General features: G+C 33.0%; 1 protein-coding gene and 1 non-coding gene across 4 annotated transcripts in view; one reads left to right on the top strand and one right to left on the bottom strand.

Moving 5' to 3' along the window:
• Nucleotides 1-12,500, top strand: part of LOC136834386 (alpha-(1,3)-fucosyltransferase C-like) — a 60,326-nt gene that overhangs the window by 46,625 nt on the left and 1,201 nt on the right. For all 3 annotated transcript variants that reach the window (XM_067096948.1, XM_067096946.1, XM_067096947.1), the window contains exon 9: nucleotides 761-940. In XM_067096948.1, coding sequence (XP_066953049.1) covers nucleotides 761-940 — 180 coding nt within the window. The remainder of the gene's footprint in view (nucleotides 1-760; nucleotides 941-12,500) is intronic.
• Nucleotides 6,701-6,773, bottom strand: TRNAT-AGU (transfer RNA threonine (anticodon AGU)). The gene has a single exon. It is a non-coding gene; the product is annotated as a tRNA-Thr (tRNA).

Here is a 12,500-nt window from a genome sequence, read left to right as displayed (position 1 = left end):
TGCCCCAGTGCTTGGCTCTGTAGCCAGATTTCCTTTAATCAGGTCGCTGTAGGTTTTGCCAGAGGCTTTTAGCAGCATCCATAGGGCAGAGGAGCACTATGTATGCCTTTTCTTTTCAGTCCATATGGTCGCTTCACGCTTACCTGTCCAGCTTCTTCAACCACGTTCTGTTGCAGTTTTAATCGCTCATTTAAGAACAAAGCCTTCGACTAGCTCTGTTAATGGCCTTATTAGATGTGTGTCTTTATCCAAGTGTATAATTTCAAAACGCATGATGTATAGTTATCAAACATAATTTAAGTATTGTGAATATTTATGAGCTAATTTGTTAGGATGACTGAATACTTCAGAATGTCACTTAAGTCTTTGTGGTAATTATGTAGAGTAGTACCATTAGTTGGTACTGGATTGAAAGAAGGGTTTGGTTATCTTCTATTTTCATTTTGTATACTTTTGTCCCTTTAGAAAAGATTACACTTGTTAAAAAAATCACCTTCTTGCATATTGTTTGTTAAAAAGTACTGATCCATGGGCAAAATTTTTGTTAGTAAATATTTTACCTTCGGTAAACACTGAATTCATCAGCAATTGCCAGAAAGTTCACCAGTATTTTGCCTAAATTTCTTAAAATCATATCAAATAAACTTACAAAAGTGGCTGAGCCCGGAAGCAAATCCCAATTTGCTAAGTCAATTTGCTTTACAGTTGTCAGCAATTACTCGTTTGCAGTTTTCCATCTGTGTTTTCAATATCCGCACAGGTGGAAGCCATACCATCATTTTCCCACGAACTGGGACAAGAGAATGAACCACTGGTGCGAACTGTGTAGACGCCTGCACACCGACAATGAACCTAAGACCTACCACTTGCTGGATTGGTTTGTCAAGAAATCCCACTGCCGGGGGTCGTTTGAGGAGGCCAGAGCATTCCTGCACAAAGGGTAAGCAAGGGATTGAAGTCTCTGTTGATGGTTTGTTTATTGTCGATTCACGTGAGTACTTACATACGAAGAAACTTACTGACAGGGAGGAAACAGTTTCGAAAAAGCTCGGACGCGGTCGCATACAAACTTGGGCAGTGTCGAACAAGAACATGGGCACAAGTACGTGCAAACTAGACCGGAATCACGCCGCAAACTTGGACCTAAAAAACTCGGACAAACTTGAATCCAGTCACCCCCAGATCTGAATGCAATCGCGCTCGAACTTGGGCGCGTACGAATAACGCTCGCATTTGCACGCCATCGCGCGCAAACTCTGACCGGTAAAAAGGCTGGGCTGGCCAGGCATCGTGAGTGCCAATGGCTTCCCTATGAGTCACCCGGGAAGGTCCAGTGCTTCTCTGATTAAAGACGTATATCCTTTCCTAAGACGTTTCTTGCCTCGCCCGCTCAATCGTGTTTCGTCTCGTATCAGGGGCAAACTTGAACGCAGTCGAGCAAACTTGGGCATAATGACGTACAAACTTGAGTCTGTCGTGCCCAAACTCGGAAACAGTCACACACATGGATAGATCAATAACTACATTTAATAAACTATATATATATATATATATATATATATATATATATATATATATATATATATATATATGTATGTATATATATACATATATATAAATCTCAAGGATATACTGTATATAAACGTTGATATGGGACCCATGTATATGTGCCTGTAAACATGCGTATTATATTATGGTATGAATCATAATGACCTCTTAACTCCTCGATCTTCTAATAATCTAGGTTACTGTTTTCAATGAAAACCCTGAAAAGCAAAAGAAAATTTACAAACGTGAAAGGCCGAACACTGATTTTGAGTGACCAAAGTTCACTGGAAGAGGGAGACTGTAATCAGTACAAACATATGTTCACCGGAAGAGAGAGACTGTAAGATCTACAGTGATCTCTACGAACATCTGTTGCCGAAGTTGCTGCGCCATTCACGCTTGTGCTTTTGTTACGTTCATTTCTTTTATTCTTGAGAACACTGTAAAGCAGTTCAAATGCAGCATTTAATTCCGAGATCTATATTAAATATAAAGGTGAAAAAAGGGGACTAGTGGGACATTATGGCTTCTCAAGAAAGTGAAATAGAGTTTTTTTTTATTATTATTATTATTATTATTATTATTATTATTGGAGACTTGCGCGCTATTGTAAGCAAAGTGCTGTAACAAATACGGAATGCGGAGGTTCAGCATGAGTAAGTCGACAATTTGTTTTATGTATATAAGCACGCACACACACACACACACACACACACATATATATATATAATATATACACATTCTGTTATGATGCACAATCGTTGAACATTCTGTTATAGATATATAAATGAATATATATATATATATATATATATATATATATATATATATATATATTTTTCCTCTTTAACAGAAATGTTTAACAAATGTGTGTGAAAACATGACTCGTGTTTATGGCGTCACAGCTAGTCGCCAAGCCATTTATTTTGTTCATAAAGAGCACTTGTTACTCCAGATCACTATGGTTTAAGTCAGTTGCCAACATTACCTGCCGTAAACAGTCTTCGTAAAACGGTTATAATACGCCCTGATTACAAGGGAAGATTTGTTAATTCAGTTGGAACGGAAGGAAGTTTATTAGGTGGTCACGACTTTGACCCAGCATAACTTATGGAATTATTATTATTATTATTCAAAAGAAGAACCCAGTTGGTATTGAACAAGCCCACAGGGTCCACTGACTTGAAATTCAAGATTCCAAAGAATATAGTGTCCATTAGGAAGAAGTAAGAGAAGGTAAAGGGAAATACAGAAAAAAAGAGATCACGCTTATTAAAAAAGAAAAATAAATTAATAAATTTAGGATAGGAATGAACAGAAGTGAGGGAATTATGACGCCCTCAGCAAAGTTTATCCATCCAGGTATTGGATCAAGTAAAAATTGTAATTTCCTCGTTTCACTGAGTTGTCAGTTAGTAGATTTATATATGAAAATGTAATAGACTTACTTCTAATGTTAGGAGCTATAATTTTCATGTAGCAGATGTTCACGCGACAACAATCTCTCTCTCTCTCTCTCTCTCTCTCTCTCTCTCTCTCTCTCTCTCTCTATATATATATATATATATATATATATATATATATATATATATATATATATATATATATATATATATATATATATATATATATATATATATTATATATATTAAAAATAGCCACACAACTTCACTGGGTTAGACTCTAAATACTTTAAAAAATCTAGAATCTAAACCATCCCATTCTTAGTGAAGCCTAGTAATATATATATATATATATATATATATATATATATATATATATATATATATATATATATATATATGTGTGTGTGTGTGTGTGTGTGTGTGTGTGTGTGTACATATAGTTTAAAAATCTGTATTCATTTAATTAGTAATCAATTATTGCTGTTTTTGGATTGTTCCACATAAATTCCTGCTCATGGTGAATAAATGTAATAATTATCATAATTTTCATATTCAAAGTTATAATAGTTCATGATACGATTTTTGTATCGTTTGAATTTTGTATTCCTTACTGCTTTTTGTGTAAATCATAAAAAAAATTTGTATTGTATGCTTTAATATGTATTTATGTTATAAAAATCGAAATCCAAGGAAAGGAAGTATAATTAAAGAAAATACATAATGAATAATTATCCTTAAACTCATACTCGCAGATATCACACAAAGATGTCAGTCAGGTTCACTAGCAGTTTGTCTTTCCCCAGAAAACTGAATGATATTATTATTATTATTATTTTTTTTTTTTTTTATCTCAGTCATCCTGTTCTACTGGGTGGTATTTATTGTGTGGGGTTCCGGGTTGCATCCTGCCTCCTTAGGAGTCCATCACTTTTCTCACTATTTATTATTATTATTATTATTATTATTATTATTATTATTATTATTATTATTATTATTATTATTATTATTATTATTTCTCTCGGCAGTGCGGGGGAAATACAAACTGCTGGTGATCGGTGAATGTAGTAACGCCTTCGAGTCGAATCGTTAATATACCTCTTTCTATTTTGTGTTATTTCTCTGTGATAAGTGTAATGACAAAACACTTGTGTTGATTAAAAGCACTTAGGTGGTGAGTGTTGTAAAAATGGAAAGGTTTCATAAAGCATTATTTTTAGAAGTGACTGCCTGCGTTTTCATTCCAAAAGTGGCGGCAACACGACCGCCTTTAAAGAATGCCTCAGGTGACCATAGTGACTGAGACGCCAGGTTATATTTATCAATCAATAATTTATCCAAGGAGCTATTACACGTTCGGGAATGAAAAATTAGGTTTGTGGAAACTCAAACATCAATTATTTGAGAAACTAGGAACTATTCATCTAGAAATATTGCTGAATTTTGCATCACCTTTCACAAGTATTACCTGATTCTCTATGTATTTCAATGCGACAACCTATGCTTATTGTAAAGACATCCACGAACCATATCTAATTATTATCTAGCTTTCAACAAGGCCCACATAATTATTCGTAAAAACCACGCCAACATAAACTCTTCATATTGCTTGAAAACAGTGGAAGTGACAACCCTATTGTAAACAGGTAGAATGACCGACATGCAGTTGACTCCGCGTAGATCGTATAAAGCAGATATTTTCTCTGACATCTGACATCCACCTCATGCGGTGCACTAAAGGCATTATTTAAAGCTCTTTGCAGCGTCCCTTCGATCCTAGCTGCAACCCCTTTCATTCCTTTTACTGTACCTCCGCTCATATACTCTTTCTTCCATCTTACTTTCCACTCTCTCCTAACAGTTAGTTCATAGTGCAACTGCGCGATTTTCCTCCTGTTGCACCTTTCAAACCTTTTTACAGTCAATTTCCGTTTCAGCACTGAATGACCTCATAGGTCCCAGCGCTTGGCCTTTGGCCTAAATTCTATGCTCTATCTATATTCTGTCTGACATCCCCAGCGAAGCAGAAACGGGAGTCCTTAGGAAAGAGTCGTTAACGATCGTGTATAGGATTTCAGCCCGGGGTCATATGTAACTCAGAGCCGCAATGTTTTTAAAATGCGTAGTCAGAAAACAGGGCGGGACAGGTAAGAAAAATCCTCTTAACCGTAACTGATCTCTTCTTTTTGTATCTCTTGTTACCCTTTTTACTTTTTCAGATATACACTATATTGGAGAAACAAATCAACAGTTATATAGTACAAATATATATATATATATATATATATATATATATATATATATATATATATATATATATATATATATATATATATATATATATATATATATATATATATATATATATTATACATAAAAATAATTCTAAATAGAGATCTTTCGGGAACCTGTTCGATTCCCCTTATTCTTTAGACGCTTGAATTTCAAGTTAGTGGACACCTGTGGACTTGTTCCATATGAATAGGGCTCATCTTTTGAATAATGTTAACAATAATGTAATGAGTTATGGTATGGAAAAGAGCTGGTGTGTCCCCTAAGAAAGAGGTAGGACTTCCATATTAAAGAAAGGTTATAGAAGAACAGAAAAGTGCCTGCACTTGTGAACAGACGAGAAACAGTCACTGCACTGCACACAATGAATTGCAGCTGTCACAGTAATAAATGAGACAGAAATTGGTCTCGCAAATATTGAGGAACCTCGTAAGAAAAAGATGAATGCCAGGAAATCGATAGTAAGATCGCTTTGTACCGGAAAGCATGACAATTTAAAGCAGTGTTTGCCCGGGTGGGAGGTGGCGGTGGATAGCCGTTGATTAAAGTGAGTCTGACCGAGCTGTGTCACTAATAGGTAACAAAAAAGGAGCACCCCGAATGAGTGCAATTTCCAATACCAAAGTAATCACGCGATCTCTCATTCGTGACTCATCTTTCTTTCTACAGTTGAACGCCTGCGGAATTTAATAATTCTTTTGTATGCAAGAGTCATCGCTTAAAGAAACCAATAAGACAAGTGTCTAAAGTGTTTGAGAAAACTACTGGGATCAGCGTGACATAAATCAGTAAAATTGAGATGGTATTGGCTTTGTCTTCAAAATCCAGATCCTGGAAGATTTGCCAAACTTGGATCATTTAAATATTCATGAGTACAAATTAATGTCGTGTGGATCAGCATTCGAGTAAGATTTCTTAATAATTGTATTATAATTATAATCGAAATTAACGTCATTTATTATATAACGTCAATTTGTAAATGAATTTGTAAACGCTCAGTGTAGTTAAAAAGATGATTAATTAAGTCACGCGGATTATTTTGGAAGCCCACGTGTCTGATAACTCACTCTGATAAACCACCGGAACCTTTTTCTTTTCTGTACTCCGTAGGGAGGGTAGTGCCGTCAGTGAACCTCATGCGTTGCACTGTAGGCATCGCATAAAGTCTTTGCAGCGTCCCTTCGGCCTCTAACTGCAAGCCCTTTCATTCCCTTTACAGTACCTCCGTTCATATTCTCTTTCATCCATCTGACTTTCCACCCTCTCCTAACATTTGTTTCAAAGTGCAACTGCGAGGTTTTCCTCCTGCTACAGCTTTTAAACCATTTTGCTGCCAATTTCCTTTTCAGCGCTGAATAACGTCATATGTCCCAGCGCTTGGCCTTTGGCCTATATTCTATATTTTATCTTTTCTCTTGTACGAAAACTTTTCAAGCTGTCAATTTGGAGAAAAGACGTGCCTTCAGGGAGGATTGAACTCCCGACCTCTGGTTTACTAGACCAGCGCTCTAGCCACTGAGCTATGAAGGCGTGTAGGTAAAGCAAAATATATATATGGACGTAATAAATTATAGTATTCTTGTCCTTAACTTTATTGGTATTTGCAGTCGAAAGTTCGCCACCCTCCACCTCTCCTCTCTCTCTCTCTCTCTCTCTCTCTCTCTCTCTCTCTCTCTCTCTCTCTGTATATATATATGTATGTATGTATGTATATATATATACATGTGTGTATATATGTGTGTATGTACATATGTATACATGTGTGTATATATATATTTAGAGAGAGAGAGTGAGTGTAATTAATTACTCTATATACTTTTCCTCCTTCTAAAGACCAGAATAAAGAAAGAAAGGAAAGGGAATAGTTGGGCATAATACATTGTCCGTGATTTCTAACTGATAAGAGGCAAAATATTGGCAACTGACTATAGCCTGGAGTAAATTGGCTGAGATTTATTAATCCTAAGAATTCAAGCTATGCCTCAAAAATTATAAACATATATAGTGCGTGTGTGTGTATGTATATGTACGTATGCATGTATTTGCGTAAGTATTGCAAATACACCTTCACGAAATGGCATCTATAATTCATCAAAGATAAAGCATAACGTTCGTAAATGGACAAAAAAGGAAGAAAATAATGCCGTGTAAGGAGGATACATTCAGTTGTAGAACAGATTTTCCATCGTAATTCCACTAAGTGAAGGCGTTTTAACTCGTTGACTTCTCGAGCGCTGAATGCATTGCAGTTTAATCGATTGCGTCGAAATTTAGGTCGAGCTCAGTTCCCTTGTATAGACACGAAACATACGTGATATTGTTCGGTGTTTTCTTTGATTTAAATATCGTTAGTTTCTATGTCATTAATTAATTTAAGTGTCGTTAGTTTCGATATCATTGATTTAAGTAACGTTAGTTTCGATATCATTGATTTAAGTATCGTTAGTTTTGATATCACTGTTTTATATATCGTTAGTTTCGATATCGTTGAATTAAGTATCGTTAGTTTCGATATCACTGATTTAAGTATCGTTAGTTTCGATATCATTAATTTGAATATCGTTAGTTTCGATATCATTAATTTAATTATCGTTAGTTTCGATATCTTTGATTGAATATCGTTAGTTTCGATATCTTTGATTCAAGTATCGTTCATTTCGATATCATTGATTCAAGTATTGTTCATTTCGATATAATTGAGTTAAGTATCGTTAGTTTCGATATCCTTAATTTAAATATCGCTGGTTTCGATATAACTGACTTAAGTGTCGTTAGTTTTGATATTGATTTAAGTATTGTTATTTTCTATATCATGAAGTATCGTTAGTTTCGATATCGTTCATTTAAGTATAGTTAGTTTCGATATCGTTGATTTAAGTATCGTTATTTTCGACATTTAAGTATCGTTAGTTTCGATATTGATTTAAGTATTGTTATTTTCTATATCATTAATTTAAGTATCGTTAGTATTGATATCGTTGATTTATGTATCGATATCATTGATTTAAGTATCGTTAATTTCGATATCATTGATTTAAGTATCGTTAGTTTCGATATCATTGATTTAAGTATCGTTAGTTTCGATAACACTGATTTAAGTATCGTTAGTTTCTATATCATTAATTTAAGTACCGTCAGTTTCGATATCATTGATTTAAGTATCGTTAGTTTCGATACAGATTTAAGTATTGTTAGTTTCTATATCATTAATTTAAGTATCGTTAGTTTCGATATCATTATTTTAAGTATCTTTAGTTTCGACAAAAGTAGTTTAAGTATCGTTAGTTTCGATATCATTATTTAAGTATCGGCATCGTTGATTTAAGTATCGTTAGTTTCGATATCATTGATTTAAGTATCGTTAGTTTCGATATCATTGATTTAAGTATCGTTAATTTCGATATCATTGATTTAAGTATCATTAGTTTTTGATATCATTGGTTTTATTAATTTTAAAAATTGTTATTTCGATATCATTAGATTCGATATCATTGATTTAAATATCGTTAGTTTTTGTGTAACTGATTTAAATATCATTCGTTTCGATATCATTAATTTAAGTATTGTTAGTTTCGATATCATTGACTGAAGCATCGTTAGTTCTCGATATCATTGATTTAAGTATCGTTAGTTTCGATATCGTTGATTTAAGTACCGTTAGTTTCGATATCATTGATTTAAGTATCGTTAGTTTCGATATCATTGATTTAAGTATCGTTAGTTTCGATATCATTGATTTAAGTATCGTTAATTTCGACATCATTGATTTAAGTATCGTTAGTTTTCGATATCATTGGTTTAAGTATCATTAGATTCGATATCATTGATTTAAGTATCGTTAATTTCGACATCATTGATTTAAGTATCGTTAATTTCGATATCATTGATTTAAGTATCGTTAGTTTTCGATATCATTGGTTTAAGTATCATTAGATTCGATATCATTGATTTAAATATCGTTAGTTTTTGTGTAACTGATTTAAGTATCGTTCGTTTCGATGTCATTAATTTAAGTATTGTTATTTTCGATATCATTGACTGAAGCATCGTTAGTTCTCGATATCATTGATTTAAGTATCGTTAGTTTCGACATCGTTGATTTAAGTACCGTTAGTTTCGATATCATTGATTTAAGTATCGTTAGTTTTCGATATCATTGATTTAAGTATCGTTAGTTTCGATATCATTGATTTAAGTATCGTTAGTTCTCGATATCATTGATTTAAGTATCGTTAGCTTCGATATCATTGATTTAAGGATCGGTAGTTTCGATATCATTGTTTTAAGGATCGTTAGTTTCGATATCATTGAATCAAGCATAGTTAATTTCGATATCATTGATTTAAGTATCGTTAGCTTCGATATCACTGAATCAAGCATAGTTAGTTTCGATATCACTGATTTAAGTATCGTTAGTTTCGATATCACTGAATCAAGCATAGTTAGTTTCGATATCACTGATTTAAGTATCGTCAATATCGATATCACTGAATCAAGCATAGTTAGTTTCGATATCACTGATTTAAGTATCGTTAGTTTCGATATCACTGAATCAAGCATAGTTAGTTTCGATATCACTGATTTACGTATCGTTAGTATCGATATCACTGAATCAAGCATAGTTAGTTTCGATATCACTGATTTAAGTATCGTTAGTATCGATATCACTGAATCAAGCAAAGTTAGTTTCGATATCACTGATTTAAGTATCGCTAGTTTCAGGTGTTGTGGGCATTATGTGGCAGCCTACTTAAAAACTAGGCTGTAAAATATGATTAGATGAAATATCACTGATGATACCCTTGTACAACACGTGTGTGATGTTCTTACATTCACGAAACCATAGTAAATAAAAAAAAAACAAAAAAAAGAAATATAGATAAAATAATAGCTGAACTGAAACGTGACTAAAATAAAGATAGATAGAATAACAGCTGAACTGAAACCTTGACTAAACGAAAAAATGTCCATGATTGCAGAGATTTTGTTTACAAAACAAAGAGTAGAAAAAGCGATGAAAAACGCGCGCAGTTCATTGCACGTTTCATGGCATGTACGATGCCGTGAAAAAATGCTCAGCTTATGGTTAATACATCGCCACATCATTTACAAAGTAAAAAAAAAGTTATTTACGTTCCATGGTAACTAAGATATAAGTGAAAAAACGCACAGCGTGACAAAAATAAAAAAGAATTATCTACATTTCATGGTAACTAAGATACAGTGAACAAACACACAACTTTAATTACATCACCACGTCATTTACAAAAAGAAAAAAAAATGATTTACTCGTGTTCAGCTGCAGTAAACCGGTGTCGTGTTAAGGCTTTTACTATCCAAGTGTTTGCACGACTAGTGCGCGGTTGTCACAGTTTCGGTGTTTGGCCTGGAGAATGTATGTCTTAGAGGGTGTTGTCGTGAAGAGGTTTGTGTGGTGCTGGGTATAAAGGTATTGACAATGACGTGTACATATATATATATATATATATATATATATATATATATATATATATATATATATATATATACATACTGTATAGTGTGAGTGTGTATTTATATATATATATATATATATATATATATATATATATATATATATATATTTTTATATATGTGTATATGTATTTATGTATATATATGTATATGTATATATATTTATGTATATATATAGATATATTATTTATATAATGTATATGTATATATATATATATGTATATATATATATCACGTTTTCATTCCCACTGAAATACATACATGTATGTAAGTGTGTATGTATGTTTGTACATTACTGAACTATATATGGACCTTTTTCCCTAGGACTGCTTGGTTTTACAGGATGTTGCTCCTCCAATCTCAAGGAGTCTTTGGGATGTATAGTGATGCGTGGGTAAAATTCACAGGAATGTTAGGTGGTAGCCTGCCCAGGAAAAACCTCAGATACCCAAGTACATAGTTTCCAGTCACTTTTATGACCAGTGTGTAAGTTGGTAGCGCCCTGGGCTTTATTTCGAGAGACCTGGGTTCGACTTTGATGTGAGTGTATATAGATTTGTATGTTGTTAACAACGTTTTATAAATTATGAATTGTAACGACGCGCATTATAAGACAGTATTAAAGGCAATAAGAATTTTCTTGTTTATTATTATTATTATTATTATTATTATTATTATTATTATTTATTATTGGGAGTAGTATTAGTTGTTGCTGTTGTTATAGTGATAGAAGTGGTGAAATATCATGTATATTTCATCAGTGCCTAGCTAAAGTGTCGTTAACGTTAATCATTAAGATGTTGGGAGTGAAAAATTGTTGTCATGAAAATATAGGAAAACACGGCAGTGATCACTTTTCGAAGACAATAACAGTCTCTTTAAAATTAATACCGGGTTTATTACCACCTGTGACAGTGATCAGTTTTCGAAGATGATAACAGTCTCTTTAAAATTAATACCCGGTTTATTACTACCTGTGATAGCAGTGCACTAGCGATAACAGACAAGGACGTGACTGTTAGAATTGATCGAGCTACCTATCCGACAGATCGATGCGTCCACATTAACTTCCATGAATTACTAACACATTCATCTTTGTTCCGTGTACCGAAGTCACACGGTGTCGCCTTTCCTATTATTTTTTTTTATTGCTCTGATGGGTAATGGATTAATATAATTAGGTTTATACTTTCATGTGCGGCGTTAAGGGTTCTTTGCTAGTGTATTTGCATGACGAAATTAACTGCTAAGATTTTATTCGTCATGCTTATTTGTGGCGGTTCACATGTCTTGTTCCTCTAGCAGCATAGCTTATGATCGTGTGCAGCCCAATTGTAGATATTAAAGATGTCTGAAGTTAGCGGAAAAGATATTAGTTGTACAGTTATAAGTTTTACTGTAAATAATAATAATAATAATAATAATAATAATAATAATAATAATAATAATAATAATAATAATAATAATGAAAATACACATTTTACTGTAAATAATAATAATAATAATAATAATAATAATAATAATAATGAAAATACATATTTTTATTATAATTATTATTGTTATTATCATTATTAGTATTATTATGATGATGATGATGATGATGATGATGATGATGATAATGATTATTTTATTATTATAATACGTTCAAAGTTTAGCGCATAAAGGTACTTTAGAGAAGCAGACCTGAATATGAAAAGAAATTATCAGCAAAAATAAAAGTAAATTGGTAAATCTGTTGTGATGATGTGTATGCTAATTTAAGTG

Source organism: Macrobrachium rosenbergii, chromosome 53, assembly GCF_040412425.1.
Source record: "Macrobrachium rosenbergii isolate ZJJX-2024 chromosome 53, ASM4041242v1, whole genome shotgun sequence".
Lineage (NCBI taxonomy): Eukaryota > Metazoa > Arthropoda > Malacostraca > Decapoda > Palaemonidae > Macrobrachium > Macrobrachium rosenbergii.
This window is presented reverse-complemented; position numbering and strand designations above follow the sequence as displayed.